Here is a 25,333-nt window from a genome sequence, read left to right as displayed (position 1 = left end):
TTGGTAAAATGTACATGATGGATCCGACATGAGAGATCAGTAGTCCTGTGAAACAGCCTCTACCAATATAGCATTGTCTATTTCCAAATTACTGATGTTTAACAGCGTGAAGAATTCAAGAACAGGCTCTTCTTCAGTTCCTAGACATATTAGCAACAAATAAACTCCTTTTTTCATATACATTGCTCTTTCAATACACAGTCAAATGAGAAATCGAGAACGTGTAGACAATTTCCATAAACTAGGTATTTGTATTTCATATGATAGGGTTTTGCAAATAGCTGCTGACTTAGAAAATAGCATTTGCGCATTGTATGAGAGTGAACAAGTTGTGTGGAAGTTGGCTCTGTATATACTATTTCAAAGTAAGAAATAGTGTGCACAGAGTCCAAGGGTTCCCCTTAGAGGTAAGATCGTGGCAAAAGTAGATAATTCTAATGCTCTATTTTGTGGTAGTGTGGTCGATCAGTAGGCTTATCAGAGGGTAGTGTTAAGCATTTGTTGTACACACGCAGGCAATAAATGAGGAACACACACTCAAAGACTTACTCCAGGCCAATAGCTTTTTCTATTGAAAAATATATTTTCTTAGTTTATTTTAGGAACCATATGTTCAGGATTTACATTAAACACTTTAAATGTAAGGTACTTCACTTAGATACTTTTGGAACTTTGAATAAAAGCAGTATCATATACAGTCTTTGTAAAAATGGCAATAAGCTATTTTCAAAGTGGACACAGTGCAAAAATCAACAGTTCCTGGGGGAGGTAAGTGAAGGTTAGATTAGGAGGTAATTAAAACACTTACAAGTCTCAGTTCTGGGGCATAGGCAGCCCACCGTTGGGGGTTCAAGGCAACCACAAAGTTACCACACCAGCAGCTCAGGGCCGGTCAGGTGCAGAGGTCAAAGAGGTTCTCAAAACACATAGGTGCCTACGGAGAACAGGGGTGCTCTGGTTACAGTCTACCAGCAGGTAAGTACCTGCGTCCTCGGAGGGGCAGACCAGGGGGGGTTTTGTAGAGCACTGGGGGGGACACAAGTAGGCACACAAAACACACCCTCAGCGGCACAGGGGAGGCCGGGTGCAGTGTGCAAAGCAGGCGTCGGGTTTTAGGTAGGAATCAATAGAGGGACCCGGGGGTCACTCTAGCGGAGCAGGCAGGCACAGGGGGGGCTTCTCAGGACAGCCACCACCTGCGCTAGGCAGAGGGTCGCCTGGGGGTCACTCCTGCATGGAAGTTCGGTTCCTTCAGGTCCTGGGGGCTACGAGTGAAGTGCTGGTTCCAGGCGTCGGGTCCCTTGTTACAGGCAGTCGTGGTCAGGGGGAGCATCTGGATTCTATCTGCAGGCGTCGCTGTGGGGGTTCAGGGGGGTCGTCTCTGGTTACTCACGGGCTCCCAGTCCCCGGGGAGTCCTCCCTGAGGTGTTTGTTCTCTGGATCTCGAGCCGGGGGCGTCGGGTGCAGAGTGTGAAGTCTCACGCTTCCGGCGGGAAACGCGCAGTCTTTGAAAGTTGCTTCTTTGTTGCAAAGAAGTAGCTGGTCTTGAACAGGGCCGCTGTTCACTGGAGTTTCTTGGTCCTTTAGTCCAGGGCAGTCCTCTGAGGCTTCAGAGGTCGCTGGTCCCTGTCGGATGCGTCGCTGGAGCAGGTTTTCGAAGTTGGAGGCAGGCCGGTAGGGCTGGGGCCAAAGCAGTTGTCGTTTTCCTCCTTCTCTGCAGGCTTGTAGGTCAGCAGTCCTTCTTGTTTCTTCAGGTTGCAGGAATCTGATTTCCTGGGATCTGGGGTGCCCATAAATACTGGATTTAGGGGGGTGTTTAGGTCTGGGAGGGCAGTAGCCAATGGCTACTGTCCTTGAGGGTGGCTACACCCTCTTTGTACCTCCTACCTGTGGGGAGGGGGGCACATCCCTAATCCTATTGGGGGAATCCTACAAACTCAAGATGGAGGATTTCTCAAGGCATGATCAATTCCTTCTAGTTAATCGTAGTAGGGAAAAGTCAATAAAAATTCAAATCTTCCAGTACTGTATACAGACATCGAACCAGCTTCAATGAACACTACAGATTATCATATTTTAGCTGGAGTAACTGATCGCCAAAATGATCTAATTGAGGCTGCTATTACCTATGAATATAAATGGCTTGAAAGAGTGATGTAAAATGTTGAGAGTTTAAATATTTCTTCTGTTGAAAGCATATCTTGGGCAGTATATCATGCGTCATTGCTATAACCTATCAATAGACCACTGTCAACTACTACATTGTTGCTGCTGTTCACAGAAAGTGTTCATTCTTAATCCATGGTCTTGCATTGCATGAAAGTCATTAAAGAGGCTGCACATTATTTCAATCCAGGACAAACACCCACTATTTCAGTGGAGCAACCTCTCTTCGCCCCACCCAAACAAATTCAATGGGATGTACGGCATCTACAGGGTGAAGGTCAATATGTTCTGATGATGATGGAACTTCATATTGAAATGACTTTCAATAAAGGACTTGGAGACTGCCTTTCGAACAGTGGATGGACCAGTATGTTAGTGTGAGCTGACACCACTACTTTAGGAAAAGCTGATGCTATATTGACAGTTTCCCACTTAACCCACACACGTCATGCTCATCAAATTACTGTTGCTGTGCTGTAAATATTACAGAGAAAGACTTATAAAAGTTATCTTGAATCTACACAGTCCCATGAAGAAATAAGGGATTTTTCTAACTGGATTGAGTGAAAGTCGAACGTGCACCCACACTCCCAGTTTTGGGCAATTGCTATGGCTCTGCAGGTACTTGCTCTTGAGCTTGTTCATTCAATCAGAGAGGGTAACTTTGATTTGTATGTACAGGTTCTTGTTAAGATGGCTCCATGGATGTTTGCTACAAATCATAGTCATTATTCTCAATGGCTGTCTGTCCACATTCACGACACGGCAAGAGTATCAGAAGCCACCCGCACATTCACTCAGTGTTTTGTAAAGGAAAGTTTGTTGTCAACAAAAGCAGCTGTGCATTCTCATCAATTGCTCTAGATCAAAATCATGAGCAGGAAAATGCTGTAATCAAGAACGATGGAGGTGCTGTAGGTCTGACAGAAAATCTAGGAGCTCTCAGAAGATGGATATCTTTGCCAGAGATTTCTAGAGTTGTAAATAAATCAGAACAAATATTTGTGAATGCTAAAAAAACAACCTTTGCCACCATGAACAAATACCTAGTGTACAAAAATATTTCACAAAAGATGTAAAATCTCTACCGTACAACAGTGATCTACTCAGTCTGGACAACAATGTTATGCCTGCTACAAGCATCATGTCAGTGAAAACAGCTCATGAAATAGGTAGATCGAAATATAACTCCTATTTTCATGAGGTGTTATAAACTTGTTGAAAGCCCATAACAGATACAATCCAAAGTACCACACATTAATTACTTAGTACCAGCCTGCAGAAAACTTCTGAGTCCAAAGACAAACTATCCCCGTTAAAAAGTAATTACAATCTGTTTGCTAGATTATACGTCGGGTATCAGGCAAGAAATGGTAAATTGGAAGAATATTTCAAGCTTGAAAATCAGTCTTTTTTGCCATCTACATCTGTGAATAGAAAAATCAGAAAGGACAGAAGTCACAGCTATTGGACTGCATTGCTGGAAGTAAAACCCTACACAACACTGTTCCATAGGTTGATGTAAATATATTAGATGGTGCAGCTATAATAATTATGCTACCTCCTAAGTCTTGTAAAACATTTGATGATTATGCTTCAACAGTTTTTATACCATACATAGAAACCCGAGCAAGGAACATGAAACAATTGGATCTTGTGTGGTGTATATATATATATATATATATATATCACTGGAAGCATCAAGGAAAGTGTTAGAGGAAAAAAGAGGTGAGGGTCTCCGCAACCGAGTTGAGTCTAACACTCCTGTACCCAAAGATTGCCATAGTTTCCTTAGATGAAACAAAAACAAGAGAGAGTTGCTTGGTTTACTGGTTTACTGAGTAGGCATGTGCAACTTATTAACATCGAACATCGAACGGAAGCAAGTAATTGTCACCTGTCAGTATAAAGTTGCCTTCCACACCAGTTAGGAGTTTCCAACTATTGCCTTGCAGTCATGAGGAAGTGGATATACCATTTTGCTTCATTCATTGATACCATTGACCCAAGGGTAGGTCGCTCCCCCTGCCGCTGCAGCTCCTCCAAGTTCCCGAGTTCCTGTGTTCCTGAGACCCACCTAACTGTAAGTACCCCCCTCCTCGCAGCCCCTCGCCCTGCCCCGCGCCACTCACCTTCTCTCCTGCTCCTGCTTCTTTTCCTCCTCTCTGTCTCTTCCTCCTCGCTCCCCCTCTGCAATCTTCTTCTGTGTTCTTCTGTTCTTCTCTTCTGTTCTTCTGTTCTTCCCTTCTGTTCTTCTGTGTTCTTCCGGTCTTCTGTGTTCTTCTTCTCTGTTCTTCTCGGTGCTTCTGTGTTCTTCTTCTCGGTTCTTCTGTGTTCTTCTCTGTTCTTCTCTGTACTTCTGCTCTTCCGATCTTCTGTGCTTCTGTCTTCTGTTCTTCTGTTCTTCTGTTCTTCTGTTCTTCTGTTCTTCTGTTCTTCTGTTCTTCTGTTCTTCTGTTCTTCTGCTCTTCCGGTCTTCCGTTCTTCCGTTCTTCTGTTCTTCTGTTCTTCTGTTCTTCTGGTCTTCTGGTCTTCTGTTCTTCTGGTCTTCTGCTCTTCCGGTCTTCTGTTCTTCTGTCTTCTGTTCTTCTGTCTTCTGTTCTTCTGTTCTTCTGTCTTCTGTTCTTCTGTCTTCGGCTCTTCTACCTCCTCCGTCTTCTTCCCCCGAGCCTGCCCTCCTGCTCCTTCCTCATCCCCCTCCCTCACTCGCCTCCCCCTCTCTCACCCCTAGCTAACCCGTTCGCTATCTACCTCCCTCACTCCTCCTATCTTCCTATCTCTCTAGCTCCCTATCTCACTATCTAACTCCCCCACTCTCCACCTCCTCCTACCTACCTATCTGTCTATCTATCTATTTCCCTATCTATCGACTTCTCTATCTATTTTCTCTATCTATTTCTCTATCTCTCCCCCCCTCCCGCCACCCCCTCTACTACCTATCTCCCTATCCTCTCACTCTACCTCTCTCCCTCACCCACCTCTACAACCCTCCCTCCCCTATCTTCACAACCCTACTCCTATCTCTCTCCCTAATCTCCAAACCTCCTAACACTCACCCTCCTCCACCCTAAACCCCCTCCCCCAGCTCCTCTCACTCTACCTGTCCCCCCCCTCCCTCGCGCTTTCCCGCCGCGACCTCCTGCACGCCCCCGCCCCCCAGCTCCCATTCGCCCCCAGCTGACCCCTCCCCCCCCCTCCTACCTCTTATGGCGGCCGCTGCGCGACTGCGCAGCGGGCACGCCGCTGGCGCGCCGGAGGCGCGCCAGAGGCAAGCCCGTCTGCGCCCGTCCGCGCCTGGCCCGCGCCCAGCGCCACGACCCCTGGTCCCCAGCTCCCCCAAGCCCCGCTGATCCGCTACGACCCCACCACCCTCCACGCCCTCAACCCAGGGCGCTCCAAAACCTGCTTCCTAGCTCACCCCAAACGCACCCATGGACCCTTCGCCTGCAACTCCTGCAAACGCATCTTCCACCACGCAACTACCACGACCACAAGCCCACGCGCCATCAACCACCTCAAGTGCATCCTGATCAACGCTCGTTCCGTCCACAAGCACGCCGTTGAACTTTGGGACCTCCTGGACTCCACAGCCCCGGACGTCGCCTTCATCACGGAGACATGGATGAACGCCTCCTCTGCTCCAGACATCGCTACCCGCCATCCCCGAAGGCTACAAGATCTCCAGAAAAGACCGCACCAACCAAGTAGGAGGAGGTGTCGCAATCATCTTCAAAGACTCCATCAGCGTCACCACCTCCACCGAAGACCCCCCCCTCGCCGCTGAACACCTGCATTTTCAGATTCGCACCGACCCAAGGACCACCCTCAGAGGATCCCTCGTCTACCGTCCTCCCGGACCTCGCGCCTCTTTCAGCGACGCCATCGCCGACTTCATCTCCCCGCACGCCCTCGCCTCACCGGACTACATCCTCCTAGGCGACCTCAACTTCCACCTGGAACAAAACAACGACCCCAACACCACCACCCTGCTCGACAACCTCGCCAACCTCGGCCTCAAACAACTGGTGAACACCGCCACCCACATCGCCGGACACACGCTCGACCCTATCTTCTCCGCCAGCAAACACGTCTTCTTCAGCCACACCTCTGCCCTACACTGGACCGACCACAGCTGCGTCCACTTCACATTCCGACGCGAGACCTCCCACCTCCGCACTCAACCCATCCCTCATCGACAGTGGAACAAGATCCCTGAAGAGCAACTCTTCTCCGCTCTCGCCGCCAACCAACCAACCCTCACCACCGACCCCAACGACGCAGCTCTCAACCTCACAAACTGGATCTCCAACTGCGCTGACAACCTTGCTCCCCTCAAACGCACGCATCGACAGACCAACACCAAAAAACCTCTCTGGTTCTCTGACACCCTCAAAGAATCAAAGAAAACTTGTCGTGCCCTTGAGAAGGCCTGGCGCAAGGACCACACCGCTGACAACATGACCGCCCTCAAGAACGCTACACGCGAACACCACCACCTGATCCGCACTGCCAAAAGGAACTTTTTCACCGACAGACTAGACAAAAACAGCCACAACAGCAGAGAACTCTTCAGCATCGTCAAAGAGTTCTCCAACCCCAGCGCCAGCGCCAACGCCGTCACGCCCTCACAGGATTTGTGCGAATCCCTCGCCACTTTCTTCCATCACAAGATCAGCGACCTCCACGACAGCTTCGGACACCAGACCCAACCATACACCACTGAACCCGCTTCCCCGGACATCACCCTCAACAACTGGACCCACATCAACACGGAAGAAACCAAATCCATCATGAACTCTATCCACTCCGGCGCCCCTTCGGACCCCTGCCCGCACTTCATCTTTAACAAAGCCGACGACATCATCGCCCCGCACCTCCAGACCGTCATCAACTCTTCTTTTTCTTCTGCTACCTTCCCCGAATGCTGGAAGCACGCTGAAGTCAACGCCCTACTAAAGAAACCTACGGCTGACCCAAGCGACCTGAAAAACTTCCGCCCCATCTCTCTTCTACCTTTCCCAGCCAAAGTAATAGAGAAGACCGTCAACAAACAGCTGACCACCTTCCTGGAAGACAACAACCTGCTCGACCCCTAACAGACCGGATTCCGAACCAACCACAGCACGGAAACCGCCCTCATCTCAGTCACAGATGACATCAGAACCCTGATGGACAACGGTGAAACAGTCGCCCTCATTCTCCTCGACCTCTCGGCTGCCTTTGACACCGTCTGTCACCGCACCCTAATCACCCGCCTACGCTCCACCGGGATCCAAGGCCAGGCCCTGGACTGGATCGCCTCCTTCCTCGCTAACCGCTCCCAAAGAGTTTACCTCCCTCCGTTTCGCTCAGAACCCACCAAGATCATCTGCGGCGTACCTCAAGGCTCATCGCTCAGCCCGACACTCTTCAATGTCTACATGAGCCCCCTCGCCGACATCGTACGCAAGCACGACATCATCATCACCTCCTACGCCGACGACACCCAACTTGTACTCTCCCTCACCAAGGACCCCGCCAGCGCCAAGACCAACCTACAAGAGGGTATGAAGGACGTCGCAGATTGGATGAGGCTCAGCCGCCTAAAGCTGAACTCTGAAAAAACGGAAGTCCTCATCCTCGGCAACACCCCGTCCGCCTGGGACGACTCCTGGTGGCCCACGGCCCTCGGCACCGCACCGACCCCCGCAGACCACGCCCGCAACCTCGGCTTCATCTTGGACCCTCTTCTCACCATGACCAAGCAAGTCAACGCCGTGTCCTCCGCCTGCTTCCTCACTCTCCGCATGCTCCGTAAGATCTTCCGCTGGATCCCCGCCGACACCAGAAAAACCGTGACCCACGCCCTCGTCACAAGCCGCCTGGACTACGGCAACACCCTCTACGCCGGGACCACAGCCAAACTCCAAAACCGCCTGCAACGCATCCAAAACGCCTCAGCCCGCCTCAGCCCGCCTCATCCTCGACGTACCCCGCAACAGCTACATCTCCGCACACCTGAGACACCTGCATTGGCTCCCAGTCAGCAAAAGGATCACCTTCCGTCTTCTCACCCACGCACACAAAGCCCTCCACAACAAGGGACCGGAATACCTCAACAGACGCCTCAGCTTCTACGTCCCCACCCGCCCCCTCCGCTCCGCTGGCCTCGCACTTGCTGCCGTCCCTCGCACCCGCCGCTCCACGGCGGGTGGGAGATCTTTCTCCTTCCTGGCGGCCAAGACCTGGAACTCCCTCCCCACCAGCCTCAGGACCACCCAGGACCACTCCGCTTTCCGGAGACTCCTAAAGACTTGGCTGTTCGAGCAGCGATAACCCCCCCTTTCCCCCCTAGCGCCTTGAGACCCGCACGGGTGAGTAGCGCGCTTTATAAATGTTAATGATTTGATTTGATTTGATTCATTCCATGCAGTAACTGAAGGTCATTCCAAAATAATGATTTGTTCAGTAGATGTAGTAGTTCTTTATAAGCATTGTATGTCAAGAATTGTGGTTAGCGTAGTAAAGGAAAAAAGTTCCACTACATACCAGCTCACACTACTGCAGCAATCTTAGGCGTAGATATATGTGAATCGCTGCCCTTTTTCCATGCTGTTACCGGTTGTGACACCACACCAGTTTTTTATGGGAGAGGGAAGAAAGCAACTTATGACAAGTGGATGGCACTACCTTTTGGTACTCAGGCATTTAATTTCCGTCAGATTGACCAAGTTCTGTTGATACTGAGCACTTCGGAAATGTTGAGAGATTCATTGTACTAACTTATAGCTGCATTTGTCCACTGCATAAAATGAACAGTGATTGCCAATTTATGTTTGTGAGTGGCAATAGAACTATGAAAAACGTCACACCCACACAACACACTCTTCGTCAACATGTTAAACAATCTGCGTACCAAGGGGACATGTTTGGGGCCAGATGTTAGTGCCCATGCAAAAATGGCCAAATTTAAATGATTGGGGCTGGAAGCAGATTGGTGGAGTAATGGTACCACATTGGACAACCATTCCAAAGGCTTCTAAGGCATGCAAAGAACTTATTCATTGGAGTTGCAAAAAGTCATGCTGAAATCATTGCAAATGCTCAAAGGCGAGCCTTCCGTGCACCGACCTTTGCTTTTGCAGTAGAAACTGTTATCAAGATATAGGGCCTCATGAGTAGGATGGTCACACCGTGGGACCGCCTAGTGGGGAGACGCCACCACCATACTGGTGACATCCCCCTGAGCGTATTACAATGTTCTCCCCAGGTTGACCGACGGGAACACTGTAATACGCAGTCCGCTTTGCTACCCAGAGGAACAGTGCTACGAGATTGGTCTCTGCTCCCATAAGGGAACCGAGGCCAATATCGTAGCACTCCAGCTCCCTTAAGGGAGCAGAGGCCAATATCGTAGCACTCGAGCACCATCGGAATGCGCATTACGATGGGACTGGGTGAAGGGACCAGCAGGGGCTCCCATGTGGCCCCTGGCACTGGCTTTTCACCAGCCTTCTCATGGTGGGGACCCCGCCATGAGAAGGGTGGCAGAAAGCTGAGTTGTGCTCAGCTAGACAGTGCTGAGTTCAGCACCACCCTGACTGAGTTCAACTCAAGCAGCGGTCACCACGTCAGGAACCATGTTACTGGCGGGGACGGCAGTCTTTAGGCTTGTCCTTCTGCCAAGGTTGTAATGTAGAGGTCGGACTGCCTGAAGTGCGGCGGTCCGACTGTCACCACAAGTGTGGCGATCCTCAGACAGCCACACTCTCAATGAGGACCTAAGACACTATGGGGGTTATTACAACTTTGGAGGAGGTGTTAATCCGTCCCAAAAGTGACGGTAAAGTGACGGAAATACCACCAGTCGTATTACGAGTCCATTATATCCTATGGAACTCGTAATACGGCTGGTGGTATATCCGTCACATTTGGGACGGAATAACACCTCCTCCAAAGTTGTAATAATCCCCTATGTAACCTTGAATCCTCATTGTTTCATTTTATAGAAATGTTATCAGCATTTAATATAGGCTTGTATTGTTTAATTACAATGGAAACATTATGCACATTTTCCTAGTACGTGTTGTGAGGATACAAATGATGCAAATTACTTTAGCTACATTGTGTGTTCCTTATTCCTGGCATCCTTACTGGTGGCCATTTTGGATTTATGTTTATGACGTCACAGTCTAGATCCAATGTGGGCATGTACATGACATGCATTGACGTGTACACATGAACGATTGAACCAAATTTGATGCAAATCAGAAGATTTAAAATTATTTTTTGTTGGCATCTTGGATTTCAGTTAGACTATATGATTTCATAGATGTCATAGACAAGATCGACTTGGAGTAATGCTCTTTTATGATTACTATTACAAAGGCAAATGTCTCTACCAACTTTCAGCTTTTTATCACAAGGTGAACAATTTTTGTTAGAAAACAGGCTTAACAGCCTAACTAGTTAGCTTGAAACCTTGCATATTAGTGGACAGATCCTGCTTACATTGCATCCTGCAACGTTCCAAACTAATGAATGCAGGGCCCTTCCTGTGTCTCCTTCTTTTTCTTCCTGAGGCTCAATATCAACACTAGATGCTGTTTCTTCAGCTGGCATTGAATAGACAGCATTCCTACATTCTGAAAGTTCCTCCACTGATACATCCAGGTTGTGCACACTTGTGCAGCAGGGTAATGGAGAAGGGATTACATGAATTAACTCAAAGGATACCTTCCAGTTCTCTTGCAATTGACTCCAACACAATATGCATCCATAGTAAGGCTTCTCTTCCCTGCTGGTGAAACTCCCGAAACTGCCTCATTAACACTGAGGGTCTCCGCACTCACTGCTTTTCCATCTAACTCAAATAAGAAAATCAAGCAGTGCTTAATTTGTGCTTGTTGTTTCCGGTGCTGAGCACCAGCACTTATTTTTGAGGGCCAGGGCTTATTCTTCTGCCTCAAGCATTTGCTACAAGCAAATGACACATATTGGAAAGACAGAGAAAGAGAAAAACGAAAAAGCGTCACAATGGGAGAAAGCAGAAAGCTGCAAGAGTGAATTGAAGGGGCAGGGAGTGGCTGTAAATGCATTAAAGAGACCCGAGATGGCTCCAGGATTACGCCATCTCAGTATTCCCTGCTCGCACATTTAAATGCAGCAGCCGCGTGTTTAAGAGGAGGGCTTTGGGCACCAGCACCTTTTTATTTACAAATTAAGCACTGTATTCAAGGATTCCATTTTCATGCTCTGACTGCCTCAACAATAGCATGGAAGAACCAACTGGACTGAAAGACTGACTATTGCTCCAAGGAACTATATTTGGCTGTATGTCCGCATTTCATTAGTAAAAATTTTGTCTGAAACAACATAGAGACAACTGACTTACTACTGTTATCAATCACCTACTAAAATCTCTCAGTAATATTTGAGGGACTTGATGCAGCAGAGCTATGGTTGCTATCTTTTTGTCACAATATTGTCTTAAGCGTGACCATCTATTCATTTGAGTGTATTAATGACTGACAGTAAACCTAAAGTGGTGCATTAAAAACCATATGTTGATAGGCATTCACTGTAGGTTAGTGTGTTGAAAGTAATGTGGTATGGTGATAAACTAAATGTACAGAAATTCGTTTTGAGACTTTCTGTTTCCCTATAATGTTAATTAACAGGTTGTATTAAAATAAAAATGAATTTTTGCGTTTAACTCTTGAATGCTTACGCTATTATGGTTCAATGCATTTCTATGGAATGTTAACAACTCTGATGTTAAAGGTTATTTTTCATTCTAAAATGTGTTTTAACATGAATCTGAATATTAAATCTTAATGACAAGGCAAATGAAATTGGTATTAAATGATTTAAGTTAGTTTATTGAAAGGTGTTATTTAAATCTATTGCTTAGCTTAGCCACAGTAGTTTGCTAGACCTATCACAATGCAGAATTCGTGAGAAGATTTTACTTGCTAACGTGACATTTCTTTTGGTTTCTGTTCACATGAAATGTTAGTTTATGCTTCATAAATTCTGCTTTCATCACATATTTGCTTGGAAATCAAATGCCCTATTGTTTTATGCCCGGTAAGCCTGGGAAGAAGTCATGTCAATAACATGGAGAAACTATGGACACAATTGAATACAGTTGTTGCAGGATTGGTACAGGAGGAGAAGATGGCCTCCTTTCCCAGGACAATGATGAGAATCATAGTTGATGTTTCAAATGTTCAACGAGCTTTGTTCCCCGATTGCATGATGGAATAATTCAATCCAAACTCAAGAACGTTTCAGCAAATCAGAACATTTTGTGGCTTTTAATTTATTGCGCCTAGATGAATTGAGGGAGCTCTTGTCTAGACTTTGCTGCTGGCAAGTTTTCCCAGGACCCTGGTTGGAGCAGTTCCTTCCCTGCCTGGTTTGATCCCCAAGCCACTGCCCCTGCCCCATGGACACCTTGGGGGTCTTTATGACCCTGGCGGTCCTGCCCCGCCACACCGGCGGTGACGACCAGACCGACTACAGTGTAGTAATGCTGGACTGCCAAATTATGACCACTGCAGTGAACTGGCTGCACCGCAGCCAGTTCACCTCCTGTACCGCCAGGGGGTGGGAACACCCAGGTCGAAGGTTAACCACCTTTGGCCCAACAATCCAACTAACACTGCCCACGGTATTTTGAGTATCCTTACTGCCAGGGATTCTGTGGCAGCAGCCACGCCACAAAATCACTGGCGGTAAGGATACTGGCGACAGGAATACAAATTTTTGTGGCCACTACAGGACTTCCCAACCCCCTCTCCCTGTAGGAGCCCCCCACCCACTCCTGACCCTATCAGGACCCCCTCACCCCCCAAGCAGCGATGCCACCCTCCCCGATCTCCCTACTAACCCCCATCTCCCGATCCCCGTACTGACCCTCTCCCCTGATCCCCGTACTGACCCTCCTTCCCCGATCCTCGTACTGACCCCTCTCCTCCAATCCCCGTACTGAACCCCCTCTCCCAATTCCTGCACTGACCCCCCTCCCCGATCTCCGTACTGACCCCCATTCCACGCACGCACCACACATACATGCACACATCCATACATACATACATACACGCAGACATCCACGCTCACTCATTCACACACACATGCACACATGGCCACAACACTCCCCCCACCCCCGCATACACGCATTCACACAAGCACACACACACTTGCACAGACACGAACACAAACAACACACCACACCCCTCTCCATTCACAAAGACACCCCCACCCCCATTCACGCACACAACACTCAACACCCCCCCACTCCCTGTCGGTCGATCATCTTACCTGGTGGTCGTCCGGGAGGGAACGGGGACCATGGGGCCTGCTCCACCAGCACCGCCCCGTCACCACAAAACCACCACACCAATTACAAAGTTGTAATATTGCGGACGGTGTTGTGGTAACGTGGCGGAGCCAGAGGAGCAACCTACACTAGACCGCCAGTACGGCTGCTGGCGGCTCCCTGCCCAATTTATGGGGGAGAGCTGCCAGGGGGCATAATATGGCAGTCTCCTGGCGGGCGTGACTTTGGCGGTCAACTGTTTTGACCGGCTAAATCATAATGAGGGCCTTTGTCATTTTTCCCCTCATGCTGATGACCAAAGAATTTGCTAAATCTTTTGCCCTTAGTCACTGTTGCTGGTGACTTTCTGCATGGACATTTCTTTTCTATGGACTCCCTAGGTACTGATTATAATGATTATTTGGCTTTTTCAAATCATCCTCTATGTTAAAGTATTAGATTTAGAATTTTTCTAACCCTGTGTGAAGACTCTTGACAGAGCTTCTAAATGCTGTTGCTTTCTATTTTTTCTTACTTTTTACCAGTTTTAGTTAGTCTTCAGTTGACCTAGATGTCATTCATCCAAATTATTTTTGTCCTATTTTCACTTTTTATTCTTTGTACCCAAATCTAATTGCCCAGCACATGTCAGGTACTGACATTTCTGTAGTGATTTCCTGATTTGTAAATAACTTAACACATTTAAATCCGTTTTCATGTTGATGAGGGCTGGTCAATGTGTATTTAGTGACCAATAAGTTGTATAGCTCTTATTCCATGTAGCCTGTATCGAATGCCTAGCATGTTTAATGTTGATAAAGCTTTGTTTCTTTCAGTGACTCGGGCACCCTATGGTGGTCTTGTACTCACTATAGTCTGTATTTAAGAATTGTCTAAATTAACCTGAATATTAGTTTGTAATAAACACCCTTGAACTTTATTTCAGACTTTGATTTCCTTGTATGGCCACATTGGTCATAGTGTACATTGAATTGTGTTTGGTTGAGCTCTAAATGCTAGCTGTCTCTTACCTCCAGATGGGTGAAATGGTTGTCTATCTCATTTAAGCATTCACCCCAGTGTAAAATGCTTCAAAAGACTCTTCTCGCTGCTCAAAGGCAATAAAACTAAAAAGAAGATGATTCCTGATGAACAATGGTACTGCTCTGCAGGTTTTCTCTTCCCCTTCGACTTTCAACCTGGATTTCTCGCAGAGGAGTTGTTACAAGGGGCTCTGAGCGATTTGGGTGTTGATGAAATAGTGTTATCAAACTCCACGACATCCCTTTAGAGGTACATAAGATATGAAGGAAATGCATTCTTGAACCAGGCTGGATACAACCTTTAGTCTGTGCATCCCACAGATAGAGTTGGGCTATGTCTGGGGTGGGTGATCAGTTTTGTTGAAGGTGCAGCTACCTCTATGCTTCTAGGCTTCAATTTCCATGTGCGTATGGAGGACCACACCTTAGGCGTTATGTTTCATGGAGTGCAAGAAAAGGTGCCTTTCATCATAGTGACTTGAGGATAGATCAGTAGCCTGATACTATACAGTGACAGTGTACTGATTTGAGAGGTCTATTAGCCTAACACATTTGTCAAATGTAACTTGTAGGAATTAAGACAGTAACTCAGACCAGCTTGCATATTTTGTATTCATGAAATGTAGGCACACTAAAGTGAACTGTGCTACTAATGAAGAACAGAAGCGTAGCAATGAAATATTATGCAGCTCTTATACACATCGTTACCAGCAGGAAAACAGGCCACCTGTCAGAAATAAGGTAATACTTTGCAGGTCAGAGGTCATGTACTTCTCACACATTAGAAATAATGGTGTATTTCCAAAACACCATCATTCGTAGAGCTATCCTTCCTCCATTGCTTCTACACAGAGGACACTGCCTCATGCGGCCACGTAGAGATGTGGTTGGAAATCTCTTAGTCCTGCATATGAAGACTGCAGAGAGGTCACAGGTGCATCACAAATGGCATCATCCACAAATATGTAACTGTGCGGTATGTAGAGCTGAAAAAAGATCATTCCATTTTAAGAGAAGATGAAGTACAGTTCCTGCATCAGATACTTCCCAGACCTAAAAATGATTTAAGTGTCCCTTCCCCAATTATATCACCACAACAATACAGCATGAAAAAACATAATGTAATGTCAAATGGTCAATACTAGCAGGTACATCAAAATCAAAGTTTGATAACGAGAAAGATCAGTACTCACAGGAGGACCTCTGCGACCTTCGGGCCCAACATTGCCAATCTCCCCTACATCTCCAGGTTCCCCCTAACATAATTGAATCACAAAGGATAGAAAAAGAAATCAAATATTTACTGAAGTAGTGCTTCTCGCTTTTGTCAATCTCTGATGTGAAACTGAAAGCAAATGTATAATGAACTAAGACAACAGTCATAGGTCAAAAGTAATTTCAGAATCACTTATAAACTCAATAGATTTTCATGGCTTATTAGAAAAAGAAGTTAAACACATAGCTTGTCATGAGTTCCTCATGGGTATTATTCGTACACAATATATAAACATGGTTCAATTTATCTGAACCCTGTGCTAAATTAGCATTCTGGGGATCGATGTGCACATGTTTCATTATTGTTTTAGCATTGTATTAATTTAAGGGGCTTGTCTCTTGAGCCCACAACACAACTTGAAATTGATTTACTGATTTGGCAAGTGATATATTTAATGATAACATGTCTGAACCCCATTAACACTCTGCATATTTGACACTCACCTTCTGTCCTTTTTGTCCAGGATTTCCAGGTGACCCAGACAAACCAGAAGGCCCAAGACTTCCCTGGAAGCACATGTTAGAAATGTTGGTTATAAACAAACAGAAAAGAGTGGTCATGTTTAATGCAAAATAATTCTACTCAAGACATTCAATACTGAGGAATAATCTCTTGTCCAAGCATGGACCTCTGCATCTAATGGATGACTATATTCATAAAACATAAAGCAAAAGTGACACTTGTGTGAAAGTAAAACCCTCACTTCCTCCTCCCTGATTTCTCGGGTAGTAATCTCTGAATCATGGGTGTGACTAGCTTAGCATTTTAAGAACACATCTCTAAGCTCATTTACAATTGCTTCTTTTTTACTGAAAGCTTTAAGGAAAGTCCTTCCTTTTCTTCCTTCCGGGTATTACAAAACAGTTGTCTAGGCGATAAACTACTGCAACTCAATTCTTTCTCAGATTACCCAGAAAGCTTTTTTATGGTCTTCAAATCATTCAGAACTCACCAGTCCATCGAAGAGGACCTCATTCACAAAATGCACACATGCAGAACGCACTGTCACTCTCACCTTCCTCAAAGTGACAATATGGCAAAATTACTTCTTCCCCTCCACAACCAGAGAAGCATTTGTACGTACAGAAGTAGTAATCAATTCTGCCCTACAGTGGGAATCTTTCCTAGGGCACTCACATTCGGCAAAATCCTTTTACTGCTGAAATAACTCAATCTGACAAACTCTCTGACTGCTGAGTAATGACTCACCCACTCTTCCTCAAAAAGAAAACTGATGTAGAATTTGCCATCCAATTAGCATGAGTCAGGCTTGAGACCATATTGCCGCACCAACTACCCAAGTTGTAGACAAAGCCCTTCTTAGGATAAGTTTTGGTAACCATTATCTTTTTATCCTCCCTGACCTCTGTGATCTTCGACAATGATGACCAAAATGCCATACTGAATATCTTGTCAACAACTTTAATCTTCCTCCACCATTTGGTGAAAATTCATCTAGATGGAGTTTCTAGATATAAGTGATCTGTGACTCATCCTCTAACTTGTGTTCTGCAATCCTTAAATTAAGTCTCTCTGAGCTAACCATGGAGTCAGTACCAATCAGTATACTGATGATTCCCAACTCTATCTAAAAATCACCCCAAGTGTAAACATTAACCGACTCAAGACTTGTCTCAATCTGGATGACATTTACACACCTCAAACTGAACTCGATCAAGAGCAAATTAATTCTCATCAACAACAGTTTTAAACAGGTGAAGATCCAGGACAGACTCACTCATTGAGGAGACAGTGGAGGGATTCAGATCACAACTTAACCTTACCACCAAATCAACCACAATTTGATAACTTTGCTAAGGACATGCAAAGTTCTTACTAACAATTCTCCCTTCAGAAAAATAAACCCTTGCACTGAATTTCAAAATCACTCCGACCCTCACCTGGACAGTAGCAGTGCCCTAATCTTCAAGTTTCCATGAAACACACTGATCATAAATGAGGAATGCTTATGCCTCATTTATGCATCATCAACAGCTGTTTCATGACAATGACCTATGCAATCAGGCCATGACTTGGACTTCACATCGGCCTCACCATGGAGGACTTTTATTGGCTAACCCTACAAGCCTGTGTCAACTTTAATTTCTGGTATATCACTAGCACCCTTCAGGGCAGTAACATCCAGCACCCTTTCATAACCGCTTGAAACTTTTGGCATTTCAGGAGGGCAGTATAACATATGAAACAATGACATTGGTATGTTGGAAAGCAACAGGTGAAGAAAAGAAAATACCAGGAAACAAACCTTCTCAAATTATGGACCGAGATGGTGCAACATCATTCCACCACAGAATATGATTACTACTTTACTTCAGAGAGCAGCTGAAGACACGTCTCTCAATTGGGCCTTCCAGTGGAGACAAAAACTCCAGTTCTCTGAGCCCAGCCATACACTGCTAACAATTGACAACAATAGGCATTCTAGAATGTTGCTTTGTTTAAAGATGTCAAATGGAGATTAGAGTTCTCTAGTGACATCATACACTGATGGCACCTTTATAGGAGCACCTCATCTAATATTGACAAAGGACTTTTATGTTTTGCCAGACCTTGGTCAAATAGAAGCCCCATCGATGGCCCTACATCGTCTCTCTACCTCGTCTCAACACGCTGCTCTGATGCTTGACAGCTACTTGTATGCTATCCAAATTTATACATTTGTATATAGCATATATGGCACAGGAAAGGTGATCAGTTTACTGCTGTGGTGAATTGGAAATAATGGTGGCAGCACGATATAACCTATTCCAAAATAGAAAATAAAAGCTGTTTGCGCTGCTACTACTGAAGATATCAGATAGAAAAGTGCCAGATCAAGGATTATGTTAAAATTAACACAGATGGTGAAGGCATCAAACTGGTTTTCCTCTTGCAGATAATAACGGCTTACAAACAGTACCGTTGTTCACCGAAAATAGCTTGGTGTTGGTTTTCAACAGTGTTAAAATCATACCCATCCACCATTACCTACAAGATAAGGTAGATGTGGTAACTACCACCCCCCGTCTCAGATAATGACATGGGAGTGAATTGTGACCTAGGATACTCTCATTTCCACTTCAAATCTCAAATTTCTTTTTGTCTGGAGGCATTTTACCCAATGAGTTAAACATGTACTGCTTCTGGTAAAAAAAAATATACTTATTTTCTGAAAAGCTAAAAATTGTGGTAAATTGTATGCACTTTTGTTGTCCATCAAATTAAAATTGTCAGTGAAAATTGCATACAGCACCACATTATACAATTTTGTGCATTGTTCATTGTTGCCAGCAGCGTTTTTTTTTAAAGAAAGTTTGCCAATTGTAAGTTGCTAACTCTTCTGCTAAGCAGAACATTAGCAAAAGAAAAGCACCCACAATGAACAGATAAACTCAGCAATATTTCTCAGTGTTCCAAAGATAACAGAGCATTCACCATTACCTTTAGCAATAAGGCATGCTGCAGCTCACACATCATTCAACTATTACCATGTACACATTTCCACAAACTGAGTGAATAAAAAAGGCCCACAGAAGAGAAAAACTGAATATTAAAAACAAAGAGTTTTCACTTAAGACCTGGCTGTTCAACCCCTTGCAGCAGGGTCCTATCCACCTAGGTATCTTCAGGGGTGATAAGCAGTGCTTTATAAATGCTGTCTTGATTTGTTTTTTGACGTTACAGCTGAGGGAAGTAAGCAAAGCCTGTCTACCAGGTGCACATCTCAATTGCATTGTCCTCCGTTCATGAGCAGGGTTTTGTTGCCAATTCTGATGATGTTAGGAGGAAATTCATCTTGTAGTAAATATTGCTATAAAGAATATGAGCATGTGTAAAATCTGGACTGCCATCAGTTTTTAGTTAAGGTGAGAGTAAGGGACATTCATTTTCACCATAGTCAAATCCCCGCTCTCTGGTACAGAGAAGACTCTTGGTCATTTTAGCTGCTCTGATCTTATTGCTTCAAGTTTTAAGAGTTTGCTTCAAATTTCCTAAGTGAGGGATACACTGCTAGTAGATGAGGGCATGATTGTAGGTAATCACTGTCTATGCAAATGATTCACAAGTAAATTCATAATACGAAATTCGAAGCCTGGCTCTAGGTTGCTTGAAATTTGGGTAATGGTATTAGACTCTGCCAACGGGTGAAAAAAAAAAAATCCAAAGATTAAATCTGGTGCAAAATAAATTAGCAATTTTTTTGCATACCTGTCGACCTGGTAATCCTTGCAGTCCCGGAGGTCCTCTTGGTCCCAATAAACCCCGAGAACCCTGGTGAGAAACACATAAAATATGAAATTAAAAACTGTTTAGGACTTTAACTGGATGTTTTAGAAATTCAGCTGCATCTTTAGGATAATGTGAATTTTCTGCTTGAGGTCTCCAACCACGTTCCTATACCAGCTTCTCCATATTGGAAACTGAACCAGCAAATAGGTTGAATGCCAATGGCCATGTAACCTGCCCAGGTTTGCCCTGTTGTTGGATGATCTCCTGCAATAGTGGTGCTACTCTGGGAGACTTGCACATGGATATCCCAGTGAACAGCATTAGCACTGATTACTATTCTATCATTCCAATATAATGGAGAGAGAGCAAAGTGTCAATTGAAAGACACTGATAAGTATAGTATGGTGCATCCAATCTTCTCCCCAAACACTCTAATCTTTTTTGGCCCTAGCCATGCCTGGACGCCATTCCAGCAATACCTACAGCGCAGATAGGGTTTTCAATTGAAATGATGTTATGAATGTCAGATAAATGTATCTAACATACAATTGGATGTGATGTGTCCATTTGTTTGCTACTGGATCGACTGTACTATTTCATTGTAAAAAGGTTTTTAGTAAGTGTTGGACTTTTTCCTTTTTGCAGGGTCATCCCCAATCTCTTGCCTCCTACCGCCTATTTTTTCTGACCCATTTTTGTTGGCTTTAGAACTCTGAGGACTTTACCACTGCTAACCAGTGCTAAAGTGCATATGCTCTCTGTGTAAATTGTATTGTTAATTGGATTTCCATGATTGGCATATTTGATTTACTGGTAAGTCCCTAGCATAGTGCACTAGAGGTGCCCAGGGCCTGTAAATCAAATGCTACTATTGGGTCTGCAGCACTGGTTGTGTTACCCACATTAGTAGCCCTGTAATCATGTCTCAGACCTGCCACTGCAGTGTCTGTGTGTGCAGTTTTAAACTGTAAATTCGACTTGGCAAGTGTACCCACTTGTCAGGCCTAAACTTTCCCTTTTCCTACATGTAAGACACCCCTAAGGTAGGCCCTAGGTAGCCCCCTGGGCAGGGTACAGTGTATGATTAAGGTGGGACATATACTAATGTGTTTTGCATGTCCTGACAGTGAAATACTGCCAAATTCGGTTTTCACTGTTGCAAGGCCTATCTCTCTCATAGGTTAACATGGAGCTACCTTTAAATATGATTAACGCGTAGATTCCCTTTGGGAGCAGATAGACATGTGGAGTTTGAGGCCTCTGAACTCACAATTTAAAAATACATATTTTTGTAAAGTTGGTTTTGAGATTGTGTGTTTGAAAATGCCACTTTTACAAAGTGGGCATTTTGTTGCTTACACCTATCTGTGACTCTGCCTGGTTGTGGATTCTCTGTCTGGGTTAGTTTGACAGTTGAGCTGTTTGTACCTCTCTCTAGACAGTGACACAAAGGGAGCAGGGGTGTAGCCTGCATATCCTGATGAGCCATCTGTGCTAGGAGGAAGGGGAGGAGTGGTCACTCACAACACCTGAAAGGGCTGTGCCTGCCCTCACACAATGCAGTCTCCAACCCCTTGGTGTGTGTCTGGGGCCTGGCCTGGGCAAGGCAGGATTTCACAAACAAGAGAGACTTTCCTTTGGAGTAAGCCTACTTCAAAGACCAAAATGGGTATAGGAAGAGCACACAAAACCACAGACTTTAGATCACTTCTGGAAATCAAGAGGAACCTCTGCCTGGAGAAGAGCTGAAGAGCTGAGGAAGAAGAGCTGCCCTGCCAGTGACTGTGCTTTGTGGAGCTATCCTGCAGTTGCTGCTTCTGCCTGTGCAAGGGGACAAAGACTGGATTGTGTTGTGCATTCCTGCTTGTGAAGAAATCTCCAAGGGCTTGTCCTGAGCTGGCCTCCTGTTGTTGAAGTTTCAGGGCCATCAAAGACTTCCCCTCCCAGCACCTGGACTCCCTGCGAGACTCCTGCCCTGACAAGTGGTGCCCTATCCAGGTCCTGGGGCCTTGAAAGGTGAAGCTGGCAGACCAAGGTTGAAAATCCACACACAGACCACCGTGTGTGGAAGTTTTCGACGCAACCTCTGAAAAATGGCTTTGCGGCTGAAATTGATGGTCTGTCTGCATTGCAGCTGGGAGATCGACGCACGCGGCTGGGGAAACGACGTGCAGCATCGCTGACGGAGGCTGCAACGATGCAACATCCCTGGGCACGGAAAAATGACCCAAGCCTGCCCGGACCAGAGGTGTTTTGTTTGGATTGACGCATCACTCTCCTGCGGGGAAAAGAAACGACACACGCCGATCTGACCAGAGAAGGAGAAACGATGCACGGTCTCACTTGTGGGTGAGAAATCGACGCACCGCTAAACTTTTTCGATGCATCCCTCGCCTGTGCGTGTTATTTTGATGCTACCAAGGTACTTTTCAATGCTAACCGTGTTAGCATTGTTTTCTAAAGGATTTAAGACTCTTTTTGCTTTTTAATTAATAACTTGACTTGTGTATGTTGGATTTTTGACGTTTTGGTCTTGTTTTGTTTAGATAAATATTTCCTATTTTTCTAAACCTGTGTTGTGTCATTTTGTAGTGTTTTTACTGAGTTACTGTGTGTGTTGGTACAAATACTTTACACCTAGACTCTGAAGTTAAGCCTGTCTGCTCGTGCCAAGCTACCAAGCCACCAGGGGGTGAGCAGGGGTTAGCTGAGGGGGATTCTCCTTTACCCTGACTAGAGAGTTTCTGACAGTAAGTGTCTGAAAAAGCTGTGATTCAAATAATGAAGTAAGTGGTATGAAAAGTTACAGTTGTTTTTTTATAAGCAGTTTACAATGTTTTGAGGAGAAGTTCTTGTTTTTTTTGGTAAACTTCAGAAAAGTTAACAAAGTTTGTTAAACAAATGCAGATAAAAAAAAACTACCAAAATGGCTTCCTCATGAAAAAAAACCCACCAATTCATCTTATACTGGTTTCTCAGTAAAAATAAGTGAACAAGTTTGCTTATTTTCATAAAAGAAAACTCAATTTTCTGAGCTGTGAGTATAAAGCAAAAATGTTGTTTTGCAAAACAAACTTAACCCTTGTAGAACTGGTCAAAAACTGCATTGAATTGTGAAGTTCACAGGGCTCTTCTAGTAGACTGAGTCAACTAAGCTCTTTTGGTAAATTGCAAACTTTAACCACCTCCTTCATAATGAATGTATATGTCCACTTTACTTTAAAAGATAATTATTTGAAGGAAATGTATTTGGAAGTGGAATCTTGTGGACAGTCTGTAAAAAATAAACTTCTAGAGAATTTGCTACAGAAAATCCAATCTGTGTCTAAGAAGCAGGAATGGGACATTTTCAAGAGAACTGTGAACAATACATAAGGCAAATGCCTACTCCGGTTCAAAACAAACCACAAACAAAATGAATTAGAATAATAAGGCATAATGATTATGGTGAAGGACAACATACCATGAGTGCCAAGCATTTTTACTTTTACTGATAAAACAATACATATATATAAAAAAGTTACACTATATAATTCTGAACTACTAGCACTTGATTTGGTGATATTTTCCATTGGTGGCTCTATGAACAAAACCTTTCATAAAGCAGTATAATAAAATGCAGATGAACCAATCTAACAATACAAGTGATCTGCACATTTCAAGCTGACCAGCTCATTTCCACAAAATAATGTCTTGTATGTTAAGGGTGTCACTGAGATGCTCATTCAACCATAAAATAATACCTCGGGATGTGCTTAGTTATTAGAAAAAAAAATCATGAAAGGGAAGGTCATGAACCTTTTAGTGACGTGTGATAACTAATAAAAACAAACAATTTGATTGAAAAAAATTGCTAAAATACTATTTGGTCAAATGTAAATTTTTAGTGAAAACTCCAGGATGGGAAGGTGACTATTTCAGCACAGTTGTGTAGACAGATCAACTAGAGATACCTCTACCCCGGGATGACGAGTTTAAAAAGCTAATAACTAGTGACATTTCAAATACCATCACTTCCATGAGATTGGGAAGGGCCCCAGAACAGTGGTTTACAGAAATGTAATCTTTACAAAAACTCTGCAGCTCCTTCTTTTATGCTGGGTGAGGTCACAATCACAATCAAAACTATACCAAAACTGGGCAAACATAGAGTTATGTTCGCCCTGCAGGCCCATTAATGCAGATTAAAAATTCTTTACATAAATCTTGACTTCTCACATGGAGCAAGCCCTCCTGTTCTTTACAGAGCCCACCAGCTGCATTTTGTGGATAACAGGCAAGCATGCAATAATTTAAGAAAACTGCTCCTCTCATTTACGAAGCTAGGAGGCAAGTATCCAAGCAATGCTGGACTCCCTGGACAAAAATGTTTAACGATAGACTTCTAATTTTTTAGAGAAATGTCTGATTAAAGCAAAGCTAGGTGAAAAACTGTACAAATGTATTCCAGCAAACTCTGTTTTCCAAAGGGCAAGAGTGCTACAGAAAGACATTAACATTTGTAATTCCATTGGGGAAGGACAACAAACAGGGGTGTCTGTTGTTGCCTCAATTGTTTGTAATGTTAATGGAAACTTTTCCAGTCAATATATGTGTTCCTAATGGGATAAAGGTTACAGAGATAGGACAGGAGGAACACAAAACTAGCCTTTTTGCACATAACATCACATTATAATTAGGCATCTTTTATCTATGCAAGTTTAAGAAATGGATACATTCTCAAATGTCTTAGTGTTACTAGATCATAAATGATTGATCTAAAGGTTTCTCCAGATGTGAAGAACGATATTAGAAGTAACAAACCTACAACACATAATGAGCTTGGATAAAAAACAATAGTAAAAAAAGGGCATACAATAAAGAATATTGCACGATTCAAAGCATGACTAAGGTCCACATCAGGATCTTCAGAGATCTTGAAAGTGAGATCTTCTAGTTCACTTTGGGTGTGAAGGAATTTGTCCTTGCAGTAGGTACTTGTGGATTTGCAGGCCCAGGTTTGTAGCAACACAGTTGTGGGTTAATTAGGACTACACATTCCAGGAATCTGAAAAACACTAGGTTTTCAAGGAGCAAGTGACTGCGGGCCAACCTCATTGGGACCTTATAGGGTGACCATATTCCATAAACCAGAATCATGCTAATTCTGCTACACATACTTTTCTACATTTTGTGACAGGTTGACTTGATCAGTGACACTACCCACATAGAAAGAGATGGGCTTACATTTCAAACATGGAAAGAGTTGGTGTAAAATGATAAAGGACATGTTTTAAAAATGCCAGATTAAAATAATTTGAAGCATGAAAGTGAGAC

The 25,333-nt window shown here is 44.5% G+C and overlaps 1 protein-coding gene across 1 annotated transcript in view; it reads right to left on the bottom strand.

Moving 5' to 3' along the window:
• The window catches only part of LOC138262145 (collagen alpha-4(VI) chain-like), a 343,879-nt gene that overhangs the window by 94,089 nt on the left and 224,457 nt on the right, over nt 1-25,333 (bottom strand). Inside the window, exons 26-28 of the mRNA XM_069211929.1 lie at nt 19,997-20,059; nt 16,231-16,293; nt 15,705-15,767 (exon numbers count right to left, since the gene is read on the bottom strand). Of these exons, the coding sequence (XP_069068030.1) occupies nt 15,705-15,767; nt 16,231-16,293; nt 19,997-20,059 (189 nt within the window). The remainder of the gene's footprint in view (nt 1-15,704; nt 15,768-16,230; nt 16,294-19,996; nt 20,060-25,333) is intronic.

The sequence above is a fragment of the Pleurodeles waltl genome, chromosome 10, assembly GCF_031143425.1.
Source record: "Pleurodeles waltl isolate 20211129_DDA chromosome 10, aPleWal1.hap1.20221129, whole genome shotgun sequence".
Lineage (NCBI taxonomy): Eukaryota > Metazoa > Chordata > Amphibia > Caudata > Salamandridae > Pleurodeles > Pleurodeles waltl.
This window is presented reverse-complemented; position numbering and strand designations above follow the sequence as displayed.